This window comes from Mizuhopecten yessoensis, unplaced genomic scaffold, assembly GCF_002113885.1.
Source record: "Mizuhopecten yessoensis strain PY_sf001 unplaced genomic scaffold, ASM211388v2 scaffold716277, whole genome shotgun sequence".
NCBI lineage: Eukaryota > Metazoa > Mollusca > Bivalvia > Pectinida > Pectinidae > Mizuhopecten > Mizuhopecten yessoensis.
In genome coordinates this window covers 117,167-138,297 of record NW_018480036.1, presented here as the reverse complement: position 1 = coordinate 138,297, position 21,131 = coordinate 117,167, and the positions used below count along the sequence as shown (strand labels likewise).

Below are 21,131 nucleotides of genomic sequence, written 5' to 3'. Positions count from 1 at the left end.
AGTTGTTTAAAGTTTTTAACATATTTGACCCCTGTGACCTTGAATATGGGTGAAGGTCATTCATTTGAACAAACTGTGTAGCCCTTCATCTCAGCATGCTACTGGCCAAATATCACCCTGTGCATTTTGGTTATTCAGAAGAAGTTGTTTAAAGATTTTTTGAGACAATTGGCCCCTTTGACCTTGAATATAATTGAAGGTCATTCATTTGAACAAACTTAGTAGCCCTTCACCCAAGCATGTTGCTGGCAAAATATCATCTCCCTGGGCTGTTTGGTTATCGAGAAGATATTTAATATTTTTAACATATTTGACCCCAGTGACCTTGAAAATGGGTGAAGGTCATTAATTTTAACAAATTTTGTAGCCCTTTATCCCTGTTTGCTTCTTGCTAAATATTATCACCCTAGACCTTTTGGTTATTAAGAAGAAGTCGTTTAAAGTAAAATATTGACGCCGGACGACGGACGCCGCGCCACGGCATAAGCTCGCTTGGAACTTCGTGCCAGGTGAGCTAAAAATAGCAATGAACAGCAAATTAGACAATCATAACGACAAAAAGGACAACACTTATTAGAGAATTAAGGAAACATTTCATTCGCCGTAGTTAACGCTTGACCGTAATACAACACAAATGTAGCCGGCGTTAAGCGAGGGAGATATACTTGATTTAAAAGTCAAATTCTTGCGACACAAGACAGATATACATTCATATTTGCTAGATTCAAGGTCATTGGTAATAAGTTTATACAATGTAGTTAACCATAAAAGTCATTTTGACAATTCCAATATGATATGATCTTAATTAATGCGATATGTGAAATGGGTCACGGGTTTGTAGGCTGACATGAGAGAAATTAGCACAGCGGTTCATCGCATTTCGAAAATAATAAATTATAACGTTGATTAAGTTAGTGGAACAGTGATGCAAATTCTGTTGGTGAGAGTTAATACTGTCTGTTTCTGATTGACGAAGGATGACGTTTCAAATGTATCCAAAGTAATTAACTAATGCGTCATTGTTCAAATGAAATAGCTCTAGTTACGCTGCTGCACGGAATATTTATATATTTAGCACGCGTAATGTTTTACTTTTCATATCGAATATTACAGGAAAACTAAGGGTTTATAGAGAATGACTCTTAGATATCATAAGAGATGTTTTTGAGGAAAACATCAAAGGGGAGACGTCTCATTTTGAATGTTGTTTTTTATACCTCAAGTTTCATTTACTATTAACATGATTCCATCAAACAGAAAAGACCAACCGACATAGAACTTATGAAGATGGTACAATGGTGGGCGCCAAGATTCCTCTGGGACCTCTTGTTAAACTTGATGGATGAATAAAGAGTCAATGGTCTAAACTATACATAAAACCATTCAAGTTATCTTAATACCTTGATTTTTTTTTGGCAATTATTACAATCTGAAGAAAACCGAGGTAGCACCTTTGCGTTTGAATTTCTTATGCACATTATTAGCATCGGACAAATAATCTTCTGTCCCTTTCAGATATATTAACAAAATAAGTTAATTGAGAAAAGGATGAACACCAGAAACTAGTGCACAACGTTATTGAGTAAAACATATTGACTAAGTTCAAATAATGGAGTTTTGGAATCTTGACAATGACGACTTGGGTGTGTACCGTCTTGTCAGAGAGAATTCTAAAGCATATATAGAGTTCGTGGTAATAAATCAATAAGGATATTGCAATAAAGGAATCCATCAACAAAACCGTAAATATTACGAAAAACATCTGGCGAGATAATACTAATCTTTATCTCACTGAAATGCCACTCCGAAGGCACCGAGCACAGCATTTCGCGCCGGTCACATTATACTGACAACGTGTGGACCAGTTGTTGCCATTCCCCTTAATGCTGAACGTTAAGGACGGAATAGCAACTACCATTTTTAAGCACTTTGGTATGTTCCGGCCTGGGGACAGAACCCATTGCCTTCCTCACCTGGGCAAACGCTCAACATTCAATACTCATTTTCATTTGTGAATGTCTATTTGTACAATGTTGTGTTGACTTTAATGACTGTTGATGTGCCGTAATAAAACAAAGAAAAACAAATCAATGTGTATTGAATGTGGAGAACTTGTTATTCCAACAAAATCTGGAAGGATGTTTATGCATTAAGGAAATGTAATATCTACTTCACATGACTATAAATGGCCTAGTACAGGTGGTGTAGAAAAGGTTCAAGGTCATTGCAGGATTTACTTGTGGAGCTTCTTGCAAAACTCATTCCGTTGAAAAAGGATACTTACATGGAGACCTTGTCATAATGGACAATTTTTTGTTTGTTTTTTGTTTAATGTCTAAGAGAGATTTGCCACAAATAGATAAGGGTACATGTACCAACGAAACCGAGAATTTCCAGTATTACATTTGTATATATATTTCTCGCATTAAGCATGATAATGTTACCCTTGTGTTGCATTGTGTCTTTTTTATCAACAAATCACCGAAACCCTTTCCGAACCTTCACAGAGTTCCCATGTCATTCACATTCACAGTATCCGAAGCAATTCTCACCTCAACAAACCAACGACTTCCCTCCCTTTACATATGTAACCCGCTCACCCTATTCCGACTTTTGGAGATGACAGATTATAGTATCTATATATTTCAGATCACATCGCCGGTATATGCCACATCTACAGCAGCAATGACAGCTCCTTCATCACAGAGTACCACAACACTATTTGTCCAAAGCATAATGGCAACAACCCCGATCAGTGCTGCAACCACCACACAAAGCAGTGTCGTTTCAACTACAGAACACGGTCCAACACAAAACATCACAAACCCTACAACGCGGGGGAACCTGCCAACAACGAGCGGTGGATCGTCAGAAAGTGGGGAAAAAGACTGAAGGGTGCTGTTTCCGATGTTTGTTTTGGCTAGGGCGTTTTTGAAAATAATGGCTGTAAAGAATGGAACCAAATTCCCTACGAATAAGTGTTTTGAAACACAATTTAACAATTTGGAACATTTGTAGAGTACTGTTAAACAGGGGTTTATGTAAGGATACTATCGTTATGAATACTTCTATCGTTAATGCTTTCATATGGTCATACCACAATTTATAATCGAACTGTAGCGCATATTGTTGTTGATCAGACATTGGAACTAACACTCTCCCGATTCAGTGTAAGAGATCCTTCCGAGTTCATCTCTGAGTATCCTTCACATATACATTGTACTTCTGTATACCGACGGTACTAAGGTCGTGGAGAAAGTAGCAGCAGCTTGTGTTGCTGGTAATTCAACTTCTTCTTGTCATTTACTAAATGATGTCAATATTTTCCAGCCGCAGCAATTGCAGTTAATCTGGCGTTGCACGATGTTATATCAATTTATCTTAATTTGGATAACGAGTCATCTCGGAATAACTAGAAATGAGGCAGCATATAAAGTAACTAACGCACATAACCTACAACCGGAGTATATAAACTGCCATACTCAGATTTAAAACATTATGTAGCAATATAATCAAAACAAATTCGCAACAATTCAACTAATGTCGGTTCGAGCGCAACGAGTAGATCACATAGAAGAAACTGTCCTCTCACGACTTCGCTTAAGCTATACCTACATAGCAAATACTCACATTTTACAAAATGGGAATTAGTCTTACTTCCATGTAATCACTGTATAACATTTAATGATCAAATGCACCATTTTTAAACAATATCCTATCATGTTACAACTATGAAACGTTTGTCGGATACACTTTCTTTTGATTTATGCGAAGTTTTACATTCAATTCAATTAATTTACAAGAACGAAAAGAGTCATATGTTCTGTAACTAATATGTTTGCTATTGATACCTTTTGTATCTTATGTTTGATGTATTCTTTTCGCTTAATGTCTGATTTTAGTTTTTTTGGCACTATATCATTAAGTTGTCGATCGGCCGAATATAATAAACATACACCCTAATGCCCTTTTATTTTTCTGATTGATTCCTTTAAAATGGATGAAGCGATATTTTGTCTTATTTCATGTGAAGCAATTATTGTAACAAGAGTACCGCGGGGCGGAACAATATACGCCCATCGAATGACAGTCTTACATGGAAATAAGATCTGTATCATTTTAAGAGTGGTTAGCTGACATGCTATAAAAAATGTAGGAGAAAATCTACGGACAATAAATCAAATACTGAAATTAACAAAGGGCAAGAACTTTTGCAAAAACCGTCAAATCAACATTCTTTTTAAGGAGACACAACTTCATATCATGATAATAATGTATACCAAGTTCCAAAGAGATCCGTTGAAAAATGTAGGAGGGGATTGAGAAAGAGCAGAAGCTCAAATTGGAGTTGATCGAAGCACAGCAGACAGCTGGTGTCCAACTTCCTCCTAGGGCACTGTCTGAGGGAAATTCTCTAGGATCAGCTAAGTATATACCCAAGTTACCCCCGTTTGATGATCAGAGAGACGATATGGATGCTTACCTGAGAAGGTTTGAGACTTTCGCGAGATCTCAGCAATGGAAGGAGGTCAAGTGGGCCATTGGGTTAAGTACGTTGTTAAAGGGAAAGGTACTTGAGGTATTTGCGCGACTCGCTACCGAGCAGGCTTTGAATTATGCAGAATTCAAAGCAGCGTTACTGCAAAGGTTTGATTATACAGAAGACGGCTTCCGTAAAAGATTTCGCGACTGTGGTGTGGAATCGTCGGAGACTTTTGTACAGTTTGTGATGCGCATTGAGAATTATCTAACAAGGTGGATTGAAATGGCCAAATGTGACAGAACATTTGGGGAACTTGCAGATCTTATTCTCAGATAACAGCTATTGTCGGGGTGTACACTGGATTTAGCATTATTTCTCAGGGAGAGGAAACCAGCTAATGTGCATCAAATGGCAGAGTTAGCTGATCGGTTTGTGGAAGCTCGCAGTGGTAAGGCGAAGGCATTCACTCTGAAGTGACATCACAGGGAAACAAGTTGACTAAGCCAGGTCAAAGTAGCAGTGGAGGAGGAGGAAAGATGGTGACCCAGAGCAAGGGGGTTAACCATGATAGAGGTCAAGGTCAAGGTTATGGAACCAAACAGGCACGGGACGCTAGGAGGTGTTTCAAATGTGATAGTCCATATCATTTAGCAGCAAAATGCCCGCAAACTACAGTAAAGGGAAAGGTGGCTGTGGGAACCGACATTTCGGGAAATGAGGGACGACACAACACTGACCAGATTGTGTGTGACCAAATACCAGTTGTTAAGGGTCGTGTTGGTGATCAAGACGTGGCAGTACTAAGAGACACAGGTTGTAGTGGTATTGTCGTACGGAGAGATTTAGTAAATGACAATGAATTACTCAACATGATGCAGGCATGTAAGTTAGTGGATGGACGGGAGATCAGTGTACCAATTGCTCAAGTCCGCCTAGATACTCCATACTACAGTGGCACTACAAATGTTTGGTGTATGAATTGTCCATTAAATGACGTCATTATAGGAAATGTACCTGGAGCACGTGACTCGGATAAACCTGACCCTAACTGGAAAGAGTCAGGGGGGGGGACATTGGGGCCGTACAGACGAGAGAACAGAGGAAACGTGAGGATATAAAAACACCATTAACCGTACCTGCGGCACTGAAGGATGTTACTACTCCAGATGAACTTGGGGACGCCTAGAAGGCAGATAAATCTTTGAGGGCCCTATATGACTTGGTAGACAAGGGTAATGTTAAACGAACGGTGACAGGAACGACGTCGCGTTTCTACATTCGTAAGGGTCTACTGTTTCGTGAATATACAGACAAAACGTGTGTTTATAAGCAGCTAGTAGTACCTGAAGACCATCGGGAGACTGTACTGAGGTTGGCGCATAACTCTGTTATGGCGGGTCATATGGATATAGCTCGGACAACTGATAGGGTACTTGCAGAATTCTTCTTCTTCGTGCTGATATAGAACGATATTGCAAGTCCTGTGACGCATGTCAAAAAACGGTTCATAAAGGGAGGATCAAAAAGGCACCTCTGGGAGACATGCCTATCATAGACCGTCCATTTGCGCGAGTTGCAGTAGACATTATTGAACCTTTGATACCGGCTTCAGCCAGGGGTCATCGTTATATTCTTACAGTTGTTGACTTTGCTACTAGGTACCCGGAGGCGACGCCACTTAAGCGTATAGAAACTGAGGATGTTGCAGAAGCGTTACTCGAAATATTTAGCAGAGTTGGTGTGCCCAAGGAGATTCTGTAGGATAGAGGGCCACAGTTCACATCTGCCCTAATGCAGGAGTTTAGTCGCATACTATCATTAAAACAACTCACAACAACTCCCTACCATCCTGCCTGCAATGGCCTTGTCGAAAGGTTTAATGGCACTCTAAAAACAATGCTTAGACGTATGTGTATAGAACGCCCTAGGGAATGGGACAAATATGTTGCGCCACTGTTATTCGCTTATAGAGAAGTGCCTCAGGAATCATTGGGATTTGCACCTTTTGATCTATTGTACGGGCGTACAGTTAGAGGACCACTACGGATACTTAAGGAGCTATGGACAAAGAACGTAGGTGATCCGAACGTAAAGTCAACGTATCGGTACGTGTTAGAGTTGAAGGAACGACTGGAGGACACATGTAAATTGGCTCACGATCAACTTCGGGCGGCAAAACTGCGTCAACGGCATCATTATAACAAAACAGCAAAGGAGAGGGATATAAAAGTCGGGGAGAAGGTACTTGTTTTGTTGCCGAAGAAAAACAACAAGCTGGAACTTCAGTGGAAGGGACCATATCCTGTGGAGGAGAAAGTTGGGGCTCTAGACTACAAGATCAATATAGCAGGAAAAATCAAACCTTTTCATGCCAACATGTTGAAAGAGTATGTGGAACGTAAAAACTTGTCGGTGACAGACACCAAAATCGGTGTGTTGGAATTTGCAGCGATATCTGTACTAGAGGAGACTTATGAGAACAGTGAAGATGGCTTACAGGACATCAAGGAGGAAAACCCATTACTGTTACTACATTTGGAAGCTACCGAGACTGTCTCTGATGTCAACAGGGCAGAAAACATGACACAGAAACAACGTGGGGAAATCATTGCGTTATTGGATGAATTCAAGGATGTATTAACTGATTTGCCGGGATGCACAAAGTTAGCTACACACGAGATCAATACGACAACACGTGAACCGGTACGCGTTAAAACCTACCCCATTCCGTACAAAATCATAGACACTGTAAAAACTGAAGTCGACAAGATGCTTTCTATGGGGGTTATAGAACCGTCGGAGTCGGACTACAATTCGCCAATTGTGTTGGTGCGGAAAAAAGATGGTGGATGTCGTTTCTGTATTGACTATCGGCAGTTGAATAAGGTGACAATTTTTGATGCAGAACCGATGACGTCAGCTGATGATTTATTTGTTAAATTGGCAGGTAGCCAGTTTTATAGTAAATTAGACCTGAGCAAAGGATATTGGTAGGTCCCATTGGACCAGGCAGACAGAAAGAAAAGCGCATTCTCGACACCGTTTGGGCTCTTCCATTTTAAGGTAATGCCTTTTGGATTGGTCAACTCACCTTCAACATTCAACAGGCTCACGAGGAAATTACTCAAGGGAATGGACAACCTGGATAACTTTGTGGATGATATTATTATCTTTACCAAAACATGGGAGCAGCACGTAACCGTACTGAGAGACTTGTTCACCAGACTACGTGGGGCTAATTTGACTGCGAGACCATCCAAATGTTTCATTGGGTACGATAGCATAGAATGCCTCGGTCATGTGGTTGGACGAGACATTATTCAGCCAGCTGCAGCTAAGCTGGACGCAATACTACAGGCACCCAGGCCAACAACAAAGAAGCAAGTTCGGTCTTCCATTGGGCTTGCTAGTTTCTACAGGAAGCGGGGGATATACATTCCACAAAATCGCTTGTTATATCTAAATTTATTGAAAAATGGAAATTTGATAATAAACAATTTTTGAACTGTTTCACTTAATTGAACAACCTTAAATTTCTGAAATGTTGTGAAATGAGAAAAATATAATGCACTTCACAAACTTGAGCAAAAGGAATTTCATATATTCGATCAAAATTGTTTTTTTTTCCATAGGATTTGTCTCCATTTGTATATATGTCAAACCACGAAAAGATAAATTGAAATTGACCCAGTTCTAGTATTCATTGATAACAGGCAGATTTCTCTATTAGACAAAGTGTAAATATTGACCACGTCTCATCATAATCCTGTCATATTTGACTAGGTAGTTGTGGTGAACCGTCGACCAATCAAATAGCAGTACGTTAATAAACTGTGCGTGTTTTGCACACCTTTAAGCTTCGCGTTTTCATTGTATATTCATCAGATATTGTGCGGAAACCATCAACCATAAAACAAATGCAATCAGCGCACATTATGCTAATTCAACATGCGCTGATTTTGCTGAAATTTAAATGGGGCCTCAGCATAGGAATAATATCCATGCAAACTAAGGTTTATCAAAATCGAACAATATTTCAGAAAGTTATTTTGAGGAAACCAAAGTGTAACCGGACGGATGCACACCATACAATTTATTCTTGACTCCACAAAATAAGCCTTTAAATAAAAGTCAAGGTTTTTAAGTAAGCATAAATAATATTTAAATACAGCAAACATTTAGCAATTTTCCGAGATATAATACGCAAATCATGTCAAGAAAACTTTCTCTAATTCAACAGAATTGTGTCTTTTATGGTGATGTGTCCCTATACACTCGTCTTCATGTGAACTTAGTAGAACATTACACGATATGAAGCTGACCAAGAGTGGTGCGTGGTGTCAAGATTACTTACGTCTTATGAAAGTAATTATGATTGTTTGTTTTTGATATAGGATAATCAAAACATTCAATAATTAGTATGTGTATGCACGGTTGTTTATGATCTGAACGCAAATCACACATTGAGGATCGTGGTTGTGAATAATAAACAATTGGTATGTAGCATTCCGCTTGGCTATTATTTTGAAAAGGCGCACGTAAAGCCACTAAATTGAGTGTCTCATACCTTCTATTAGCCTTAGCAAACATTTGCAATATATTGTGGTGTGCAAAGCTAGGAGCTAGGAAATAAGTCACGTATAAGTAGAAAGAAATATCAAGATCCCAATATTTGCAGTGGGTGCAGCAGATTTTTTTGGTTTCCAAGGACCAACATACCCTGTTTCCAGCACACATCTAACATGCACGCATACACAACACGCATCGAGGCATTCTTAAATGACCCAAGCTGTTCAGAGGACGTTAAACATAATACAACTAAAACAAACCAAGTGTCCCAAAGTAGAGGCACAAAAGCTAACCACAGCATGTTTGTAGGGGGCGACTAATATGAAAACGATGACTTGCTTTCTGTATTCTTTTCTATGGATCACAAAAGAACAGACTTGGGCAATTTCTAGCATCCCTGCAGATCGGAGTTGAGACAAAATGTACACCTGATATTGCCTACTCTATGTTTTGTAAGAGACAACTAGTGTTGGAACCCCTTCAGAATTGGGAATTGGTTCTGTGCCCTCAATTTGGGGACATTTGGTTTGGTTTGGGTTTTTTTTTTATATATATTTAACGCCCTCTGAAGAGCTAAGGTCATTTAAGGACATGCCTCCATATGCATGTGTGTATGTGTGCTGGGGATAGGGTTTGTTAGTCCTTGCGGACACAAACCTGACGAAAAAATCTGCTGCACCTAATGATAAGGCGCTGTTTAAATCACCCTGCGCCCGTGGTCCGTTATTCCGTCATTTTGTCCGTCCTTAAACAATTATTTTTAGCGCTATTCCTCAGAAATTGCAGAAAGGGATGTTTTTCAAACTGCACATAAAGGTTCCCCATGGTCCCCAGTTACGCATATTAAATTTTGGGACTGATAAAAAAACCAAGATGGCCGACAGACGCCACTTTGAATTGTTAGAGTGAAAGCTTGTTAGCGCTATTTTTCAAAAAGTACTGGGGGATCTTTCTCAAATAGACGAATCAACACTTCGCCGTCGTCATTTTGAATTTTTGCAGAACATAAGCGGCCCCGAAAAAAAATCGGTTAAAAACCTAAATTTCGGTTAAACAAAATTCCAACACGCACAATTTTAATACAGGAAAACAACACAAAAAGGAAGGCTATACCAGCGTTACCGTATGACAGCTGATATGTCACTATCTTGGAATGTGTTTGAAAATGCTGATAAACTAAAGACAGATTCTAAAAACGGTACGTATGTGATTCACAGGGGTTCATTACAAATATCTAAAATACACATAGCCTATAAACGCCAACTGACTGTATAATGAAAAGGGTTACAACGCATATATGAGCGACCCATACTAAACCAGTATATTTGATGTGACCCATATCAGAATATGTCATTATGTGTGTATTTTAGACAAATCTTAAATTTATTCAGTCTACAACAGAGTCAAGTACCTTCTTGAAAATCATATGTTAGTAACCATGATAAGCAAATGTTCAATATAACGAAATGCAAATAAATATTCAATACAGATTTTATGGCAGTATATTTTTCTTCATCATTCTAATATGCCATGCATACTGTATACATATACAATATGACATACTTTTAAATCTTAAACTACCATGTGCACAATGACACTTTGTTTCGTGTAATATAATTATATATATATACAGGTATTATGTAATGTAGGCCAAGCAGGTATAATTTCAAGCATTCATTATTAAAGGGCTGGGTTTTTGTAGTAATGTTCCAAACAAACTGTCACTAAATAATCAGTCGATCACTCTGTGATAAAAAAATATATTTTTTAAAAACTCAACATGTATCATACAGCTCGCAACTGCTGGGATAATTGGGTGTGTGAAAGTGTTTTAAATTTTTATGGAGTCCTACTTTCACATATTTGTTGAACAAACTATTAATAAGCACATGCTTGTGTAATAATGCAATTGGTACTATATATGTGCTATTTAAGACTTTTAATGAAATATTACATTTTCAACTTTTGATTTCATACAATATGATTAAAATGGCCACCAGATTGGTGACATTAAATGTATTTATATCAATAGAGCCACACTAGGGCTTTTAGCATAAAATCCATAATATATGGAAAATTATGAGAAAAATTAAATAACCCAGTAGCTGCCACCACACACGCATGGCAGCCACTACTACAAATTATAACAGCTGGGGTTGCCAAAAATCGCTACAAAGACCTCCATGAGGACTACTCATGAATGTCTTCCCCACTGAAGGCTAAGTGAAACAGCCAATACTGGAGAGAAAAGTTGAGAAAACAACTAAAGGAGGTATAAATTAACACAGACTCCCTTTGCAGTTTATGTATTCAATTACTCACCAGTTGGCAGGCAAACCGTGCTGTCATGGTAATCAAGTACATGTACAGACCACATTGTGTCTCTACATTAGTAATATAAGTTCAGTTGATCGGCTCCAGCAAACCAACTATGGTGAGTTCCAACTTTTCGCATCCTGAGAGGCGAACAATGTTCATGAATCATGTACTTATGTATGCTTGCACAAGAAAGAGCTTCATCCGAAATACTCAAAGCACTTAATATATTGTTATATGGAATAGTAATACACCATATAAATGGTAGGTGGAAGATGTGGTTTTGGATTTATACAAGAAATAATTGATCTACAGGTAGATCGGCTCAAGTAAATCAACTCTTACGTCTAAGAACGAATGTATTTATTGAAAGCATTGCTGCGGTTTCGCCTAACCGAGCAAATGCGTTGGACGCGAACATAAACCTTGACCTAAACATGTATAATTAGGTCAATGCATTGAATATCAATTGGAAATAAAACTTGTTAATCAAAGGAGGAAACCAGGATATATATCTTATTGATGGTGAACCAACAACTAAAAATCCGTATACCTCTCTGAAACTTGGCTATCAACAAGTCAGCGAGATAAAAGCTCGAATTCCACCAAGGAAAGGCCTTTCAGTTTCGAACCAACATGTACACCTAAAAAGCAATTAAAATCGGTTGAAATTTTTTCAAGTGCTACAAAAGGATTGACTGAGCAACATGCTCCAGCAGAACCCCAGAGTTTGGAGAATCTAAAGGTTGCTCATGATTTCCTGTCTGATCATGATTATATTGAAAAATGCCCATGATGCACAGACAAGTCTGCTTATATTTGTAAACTTCAACACAAATCAGGACAAAATAACCAGAAAATTTGAAACTAAAACAGGTCATCTATCAAAATTGTAAAAAAAAATCAGTGTGGACAAAATTCTTAGATCAAACAAGCTGACAACATTTTATACTGGCTTCCCTTCTATTGCTGCATTTTTGGCTATTTTTATATACATCACCACATTTAAAAAAACATACGGTATCGGAAGGGACCAAGTCGTGTTTGTAACACCCTTCGTAAACAGGCCAAGAAATACAAGCGCCGAATTCTTACCACTAAAGAGGAAATTGTCATGACTTTGATGAAACTTGGTTTATTAAATGTGGACTTGGCTGACAGATTTGGTGTCTCTACAACCCATGTTTCTCATGTACAGGCTTACCTACCCCCATCTTTTAAAAATCCAAAATATAAGAGAGTTCGACATATAATTGACTGCACAGAAGTGTTCCTGGAAAAACCTACAAGCTTTGAGCTTCAGACGGTCACCTGGAGTAACTATAAACACCATCATACGGCAAAAAGTTTGCTTAATATCACACCTGTAGGAATGATCAATTTCATTTCAAAATCATTTGTGGTAGAGCAAGTGATAAAATTTAACATTGAACTCATGATTTCTGTAAAATTATTCAACCTTATGATGTAGTCATGGCAGATAGGGGATTCCCAATAAGAGAGGATTTTGCCCTTTTTAATGTAGAACTACTTGTTCCTCCAGGTAGAAGACGTGTGTCCCAGATGACCACATCTGACGTGCAAATTACAAAGCAAATTGCTAACAGAGGAATCTATGTGGAGCAGGCAATACGAAGACTTAAAAGTTTTCGTATTCTCAAGTATGAACTTAGATGACATCTGCCTCATTGTGGAGACACTGTATCTACATCCATTGGGATTGGCATAACAGCTAGGGTTTCTTCAATATAACACTATAGAAGTCAGCATCAAATTGTATTCTCAGTACAAAATTTCCATTCACAGTATATACAAACAAGTCACACCAACCTCTTCCAGTTATTGCGAACTGTCCCTGCGCTTGGGCATTATACATTATTATGTTCATAGAATAGGTATTTAATGACAAATGTGAGTTTTCTCCAGTTTTCAGGTAGCTTGGTACAGAGCATTTGCAAAAATCTAAACATTTGTCACATTTTACAACAAGTGGGCATTTTATTTCAGCTCAACTATCACCACATCATGAACATAAGACTAACAAATCAGGAGAAGCTGCTAAAAAAGGATATATTTTTTTAACAATGAACAAGCCGCACTCTGATATTTTTACATCCTGGTGTTGGTATTTGTATAATTTTAAATAGTGACTTGTTTTGCTTTTGGTTCTGTATCTGGACCATATTTCAAAGACTTTACATTTTTTAAACAATCTGTAGTATAGCCCTTGAGTTTCGAAACTAATGATGAATCATCTGTATTAGGGTTTATCATTGTCGAGTTTGTCCTTGTGTAGACAGGATAACAATTTGATGCTATTATGCGGCCTTTCCTTAACGCTGTCCACTCAGGACTAACTGATTGATCCTTGGTTTGTTCCAGGATAATCTGAATTTCCTTTTGTTATGGCTTTAGTATGCTGTCAAGAAACTTCTCAACATCTAAGTCCAGGTTATTGCCACTCTTATACTCGTCAACAATGTGTTTCATTGTGTATCTGTTGATGTAAAACAGTGTTGTAGGAAGACATGTCTCGTCAGCAGGTGAACTTGGAAAATCTAGGCCTGGAATAAAAACAAATATTTTTTTTAACAATGTACATGTATAAGCATATATGATTGAATCGTAAACAATATTCTAGTTTGATTTAACAAATGTATTATATAGTTTTTAAAAATCTGATGTTTAATTCAACATTCAAAATTAAATTTTAAATACTTCATTCTAATTTGGATTTGATGAACATTACAAAGTATTTCTAAAGAAAGTGCCTTTGAAAGTGTATTTTACTCAATTAGTTCCATAATATAGACAAATAAGATCAATTTTGAAAAATGAACGAATACTTAAAGTAATAATAATAACTTCCCTTAAAAAAGTATTAATACAAGTCTCTAATGTGCCTTTCTTTTTAAGGAATTGGCTCAGGTAATGATTCATTCAAAGTTACAGGGAAAATTTATATCAGATACATGATATTGAGCTCAAAAAATTGAATGTGCTCTGCAGCATATGCATATACTGACTTTGGTTTTGGTCAGGCAATCAACATGTACCTTTAAAGAGGCATACATTTGGAACGACTTCTCTAAGAACAGATGCGAGTCCTTCAGTATGGCTCCCTACAGCAATTGGTGTATACTTGTCCTTGAGGTTGGATACCAATGGCATGGCCTTTCCTATAACACAACATTGTATAGAGGTATTGTACATGTACTAGGTAGTACAATCACTACTTTATTCCATATAGGCCGAGATCCAAATACCTTTTGAAGTTAGACAAAATGTTATTTTCTAAGCAATGTTTAAGCATGTATTTCTTTGATATTGATACATACTATCTATTCCTCATTTTAAGCTCATGGGATATTTTTGTTTGGGGTTGGGTGGGTGGGTTTGTTTTTGTTTGGGGGGGGGGGGCAATTTACCCAATTAAGTTCATGTTATGTATATATTCTATGCTTTGATTTGTCTATATCATTTTATAATTTCTTACCTATCTGTCCGTGCTTGGTTCTCTTTATCAGCATGCCTTGAACTCTCTTTGGCTTGGGAAGAGACTTTGAAGCATATGGTATAGTCCAACTGCATGGCTCTGATGAACATGCTGTTATACCAAGCTTATTGGCAGCTTCCACTAAAAATAGCACACCAGCTATATGGTAACATGTCTGTCTAAGTCTTTATAGAAGAAAAAGTAGGGGTATTTGCATTGTGAATTGAACACAACATGTAAATGAAGTTGAAGTTTTATGTTGATACTGTTTAATGCTTGCTTAGATATTTTGAAGTTATATATTTTTATTTGAATTTAACAAAAATTAATTGGTATACATGGGTACCTGGCAAAGGTTACTGTATCACATGAAAACTGTGTTTGTTTCTCTTTTCACCAAAAATGTATATATATGATAAAATGATACCAAAATATTTGTATATTTGCAAGAATTTGTTATCTATACCATGGTCTTTACATTAACAGATTAATCTCGGATAATTCTATTTATATACAATGCAAATCAAGCTTACATTCATGACTGCAGACGTTTAGATAACTTACCCAGCTGTGCACGAACAGTATGCTCGTTTGGCCTCTCCTCTTTCTTCATCTGCACACACCCACACATTGTGCTAATCATTATTTAATCTTTGTGATGGAGTACACTTCGAACGCAACACACATGAGCCATCTCTAATAGTTGCGTATAACACTTCTTTGAGCTAGTTTGACGAGAAATACTGATAGGCTTTTCCCAATTTATACTCATGTAAACACTTTTGTGTTGAAGCTGGATCAGCTGTTGACATAAAAAATGTCACGATGTCTAGGCAAAATACTGGGGGCAGCATATAAATACCGCTCTTTTCATCGAGCCAGCCAACTGATTTAAGCAATGGATCTTTAGTAAAAGTGATACCACCTATGTTCAAACGTTTGCTCTGACAGTTCACAAGATGTTAAAACTTTGCCGATGTTCATTTTCTGCACGGCGTAACATAGTGCACTTAACTCATCTTTTGTCTGCTTCGTAGCGAGTCTACGGTCTGACAAGAATTGCTTCAAAGCTTCTATTTTCTATGTTTTAACTTCATCTAAAGATAAAGATAGGTCGCCTGGATGACTGGTAAATACATAAATGTGTATAAAATGATAAGATTTATACCAAACTGTTCTATAAAACGTTAATAAACAATCAGGAAATACGACGACAATACTGACATCGGAATGTTTACATCGCTACCAAAACGAGAATACGAAAACAATTCGCGTGGCCACTTACATCATCATTTAGCGAAGTGTTGATTCGTCTATTGCACATGAAGGTTTCCCATGATCCTTTGGTATGCATATCAAATTTTGATACTGATCGGAAAACCAAGATTGCCGATAGGCGCCATCTTGAATTTATTTAGTAAAAGTTTGTTAGAACTATTTCTCAGAAATTACCTGATGGATCGTTTTCATAATTTAAATGTCCCCATGGTTGCTTGTTATGCAAATCGAATTTAGACATTGATCGGACAGGCAGCCATCTTGGATTTTGACAGTGAATGTTTGTTATCGCCATTTTACATAAAGTACTGTATTTATCTTTCTCAAGTTTGATATGTACGTTTCTATTGGTCTGTCCTTGTGTATGATTACTTTGGCAACTAATTTGATGAGGAAAATGGCTGACAAGTGGCCATTTTTGAATTTGACAGTGTATTTGCTATTTCGCAGGAAGTGATGAAAAGATATATTTCAAAATTGATATGTAGGTTCCCCTTGGTCTTTTTGTGCATGTTAAATTTTTTTTTTTTTTTTTTGACAGTGAATGTTTGTTATCGCTATTTCTCCGAAAGTACTTGAGGGATCTTCATCATATTTGATACATGGGTTCCCCTTGGTCCTTAGTTGTGCCAGTTCATTTTAAGAGCGGTAATAAAAGCAAAATGGCTGCAGGAAGAATTAAACATATCTTTCACATTAAGTACTGTCCTAGTAAATATCAAAAATATGTGAAACGACAAACTCACATGAAAAGTTGTCTTTAATACACAATTGTATGAAGTTTAGATCAAAAGTTACCTGAAGGTGCATTTACTATAAACATGACTCGGTCAAACAGATCAGTGAAAATATCAAACTAGCATAGAACTAATGAAGATGGTTCAATGGTTGGCGCCAAGATCCCTCTGGGCTCTCTTGTATTTCTTAACACCTAGCTTTGCACACCGCACTTGGCTTTATTGTTGAAAGAGTTTGGGCGTTCGACATTACGGCAATAGCAACAACTGGTTAACCCGTTGTCAGTATTATGTGACCGGCCGGATGACGTGCTGAATACCGAGTACCTTCGGCATGGTATTGCGCTGAGAAAACGGTGGCAAATACACCAACATAGCTGTTCATGGACGTTAAACAAAATGAAACCAAACCAAACTAGAACTTAGAAACAGTTGGGATATGCTACAAGGATTGGCTTTGGGGTCTGGTACTATCCCTGGGATTTTATTTGGATATTTTTGCCATGATTGCTCTGATATCCAGGTGAGCATTACAGGCCCTCTTGGCCTCTCACTTTTTTCTTGTACTCAAAATTATCCTTCTTACCTGATATAGAAAGACAAACCCTCAAAAGCTTTACATTTTCTCAACGTACTATTCCATACAGTTTTGGGAGCAGACCTGACATGCTACTGCGTCGCTCACTCATTCGTTAAAACATGGACTGGTTTCATTATAGCTCCATCAGCTCGCAAATTACATTTACCAAAGTTCTTAAATATGATAGTTATTATTCCGTGTTTACCGTTAAGCATTTAGGGTTGTCATAACAACCGGTTAACAGATTTCCAAACATTTGGTGGTTGTCATTGCAATATATTCCGTATTCAGTTAAATTTATTTTTATCTAATGACCTGTTAAATACTATTTATAAAGACTTTGGTATGTCACGGCTTTGGGACAGTACCCATTCTAGTACTCACTTGGGCGTTCAACATTAAAGCAAAATGTACAGTATTGCCAAGCAAGTCTCATTAACAAAATGGTTGTCAGAAAAAAGAGAGATGTAGAGATCTCAAATATTGCAATTGGTGAAGCTTTTTTTTGGGGGGGGGGGGGGGGGGGTGGTTTTCCACAATTCCCTTTCTTACGATTCATACGATAATCGTAAGATTTAAGTGTGTTTAATAAAGAATAAAATTACAAAAGAAACATGAATTGACTAAATCAATCTTGTGCTTAAAAATTCAGAGAAACTATTATTGATAAATTATTAATAACCTCAAAGTTTCCGCCGACGAAATTTTGACCTCAGTCTGCTTGAAAAAGACTTGTATATACCTTCGATCTTGGTCAATTAACGGAACTGTTTTTCTCGCATAAAGTGTTCTTAGGTGAAAGAGTATTTGGTTGCTTTTTTGTGTTTTACAGTGCTGATTTTCAGTCATTCATGCAATGATTGAATAAACTGATTTAAAACAAAAATGTGATAAATTCAATAATGTTCTTTTCATAATCTGTTATGTTCCATCTATACAAGCTTTGATTGATAAAGCTTTTTTGTGCAATCAACATATAATTATTCACACTCAATGGATCTTTATAATAAGATTTGATATATTTTAATACTAGTTTAAAAAAAATGATATGTGGAACCTATATACATGTCAATTTATATTGTTTCGTCACCATACGATATTTCTATACGAATTGAAATACTACATACCTGTATCCGTTACCTAGACCATGTCTGGCAAAGAAAACAATCAAATAACTGCTTTGCACAGCGTTGATACCTAACTGCATCAATGACTAGAAAATATGTGTGACTGCAAATACAATTTGTGTTCTTGGGGCGTGTTTTTGCATAATAGGTGTAACATGATGTATGCAAAGCATACAGTAAAGTTGTTAGCGTATTATCTACTTGCAAAAAGAACTAGGCATGCTCGATAAACATGAAATCCCTACTTATACATTTTCAAATTTTTCTAAACATGAAATACGACCTTATGTATGGTCTGAATATCCACCAAAGATAAGAATACTGACCCCCTGCCTCATTTGTATCGGATTCCGAAACTCCGAAACAAGAATTTCAACTCGGGACTATACCTTTCACCCATAACAATATATATTACCAACCAATAAATGACTGTGCTATGGATTCACCCATTGATATTACTAATCAACATGCCGTACTGATCCGGACCGAAAACGGAATATATTATTCTTGTTTAATTTTGAACGATTGTAACCCGAGGACTCTACTGACGGAATTTAGCAGATGATGGTGATAATAAGTGCGGATTTGGATGAATAAATAATCCGTCTATCGATATATGTGAGGTATGTGTTGTGCCATAGTCTATTTTTGTTGTCAGCAACTCAAAACTCTCCGACAACGGAGAATTCCACGTTTTCATAAAGGAGTGCGCTCTGAGCTCAAACCAGACATCTATCTGTCAAAATGTCTGAGTCTGGTGTCAGGGACCGAGGAAACACGGGCTAAGTAAATACATGTACTTGTATTCTAGAGAGGCAAGGTAAATAAAGCGAGAATTTACTTTCTCTCTTCGGTTGGAGAGACAGTTTTGTTAGAAATTCACCGGTTGTACAGTTAAGGATTTCTCCATTACTTATAAAAACGCCAACAAAACATTGCTTTTTGTCAATTTCACAACATGAATTGTTCATAAGGAGTATCAAACTATTTTATTATGAAGAATTTTGTGACAAGGTTATAAAAAACCTCACTTTACTTAATTGTTACTCTAAGCAGGGAATAACAAATACCAATGTAAAGGACTTTAGTATGTCCCGGCCTGGGTACACAAACCATAGCCTTCATTTTGCCCTGCAGGTAGGGCATACAAATTGTACCTGCTGCCCCCAATTGCATGATCGTAAGAGGCGACTAAATTTGGGACCTTATCTCTTCTCTCCTTTCTAAATAACTTTCTTCTTCCTAATGTCTCCCTTGACAATGCCTCCCTTTTGGCCATTTGTTGAGCGTTCGCCCCTGTGAGGAAGGCTTTGGGTTCTTTCCCCTGGCCGAGACATACCAAAGTCTTTAACAATGGTAGTTTGTACTCCTGCTTAACGCTCAGCAAGTTAGGAGTGGGACGACTGGTTCGCCCGTTGGCAGTATAATGTGACCGGGTGGGGCGTCCTGCTGGGTGGCTTCGGCAGTATGTGTCAGTGGGGTAGCACTATAAAGTCGGCATCAGTTCCGCGCTATCACAAGGAGACAAACACGAACATATCGCAGCCTCCCAAACCACACACACATACACAACACGCATGCATCTTGCACACAGGGGAGGCCGGCCTTAAATGACCTTAGCTGTTAATAGGACGTTAAACAAAATAAAACAAACAAACAAACAAACAAACAAACAATCATTATCTGGGCGAATGGGCAACATTAAAGTCAAAAGTGAGGTGTTGCCGAGTAAAGCGTAAGGAAATAAAAGGTAGTTAGAAGTAGAAACATAAAGAGCGCAAATACTGTAATGGATGCAGCTGATATATTTTGTGTCCCGTATTACAGTACAATTCAACAGGGGTTCACGCATAAGTCGCCTCTTATGATACCTGCCGTGAGAAACAGCAGGTGTATTCTTTTCTCGTACCTCGACCTGACAACGGAATGCATAGCGTGTCAGGAACTATTTACAGTAAAGCACTTGCTATCAGTTTGTATCGACTTTATGGCAACTCGGGTACATTTCTATAATAACATTACATGTCTTAAATTTCTTTTCGAAAAAATAACTGTCTCTTTAATTTTAGGCTTGGTGACACTTTCAATATTCAAATTGATGTTTGTCTTACCTTTAAGCTTGTTTGATGTTTTTATTTTGCATTTATTTTTGTCGACCAGTTGTTAGCTCTAATGACCTCTCCTGTGTTGATTGGCCGTTAAGCATTAATAATAATAAAAAATAATAATAACTGACAACGGAGGAACCTTCGGCATGGTATTTCAGTGGGATACACACATGCATATAGTAGAAACATGTATGCATGTCCTTAGATGAACTTAAATCAATATCGCGGGCCTCCTGCCTGACTTTAAATTTCCAAATATGATCACTATCAATGTGATGCCCCTGTCTGAATGTTAAATAGATTAACGAATGCCAAGAAATGTATATATGGAGATGATCTGGCAAAAACTGAAAACAATTGTGTCACCCCATATCTAACTAAACAAAGCGACCGACTTTCTGTATACCGCCTATGTAAACACAATTGCAGGTGACCTA

General features: G+C 37.6%; 2 protein-coding genes across 5 annotated transcripts in view; both read right to left on the bottom strand.

The window, feature by feature from the left end:
* Nucleotides 1–18,665, bottom strand: part of LOC110442546 (solute carrier family 23 member 2-like) — a 46,396-nt gene extending 27,731 nt beyond the window's left edge. For all 4 annotated transcript variants that reach the window (XM_021486200.1, XM_021486198.1, XM_021486199.1 and 1 more), the window contains exon 1: nucleotides 18,587–18,665. The gene's annotated coding sequence lies outside the window, so the exon portion shown is untranslated. The remainder of the gene's footprint in view (nucleotides 1–18,586) is intronic.
* LOC110442548 lies at nucleotides 13,521–14,997 on the bottom strand. Its single transcript, XM_021486203.1, has 3 exons — nucleotides 14,865–14,997; nucleotides 14,425–14,547; nucleotides 13,521–13,932 (listed from the first exon to the last, which is right to left on the bottom strand). Exons 1-3 carry the CDS (start codon nucleotides 14,896–14,898, stop codon nucleotides 13,772–13,774), a joined length of 318 nt encoding a protein of 105 aa, XP_021341878.1. The 5' UTR covers nucleotides 14,899–14,997; the 3' UTR covers nucleotides 13,521–13,771.
* Nucleotides 18,666–21,131: the final 2,466 nt, after the last annotated feature.

Coding starts and splice junctions, on each gene's coding strand:
- LOC110442548 (XM_021486203.1), bottom strand. CDS start 14,898: ATGCTGATAAAGAGAACCAAGCACGGACAGATAG. Junction 14,548..14,864: donor AACCAAGCACGGACAGATAG/GTAAGAAATTAT, acceptor GTTGTGTTATAG/GAAAGGCCATGCCATTGGTA. Junction 13,933..14,424: donor AAATGTATGCCTCTTTAAAG/GTACATGTTGAT, acceptor TTTTTATTCCAG/GCCTAGATTTTCCAAGTTCA.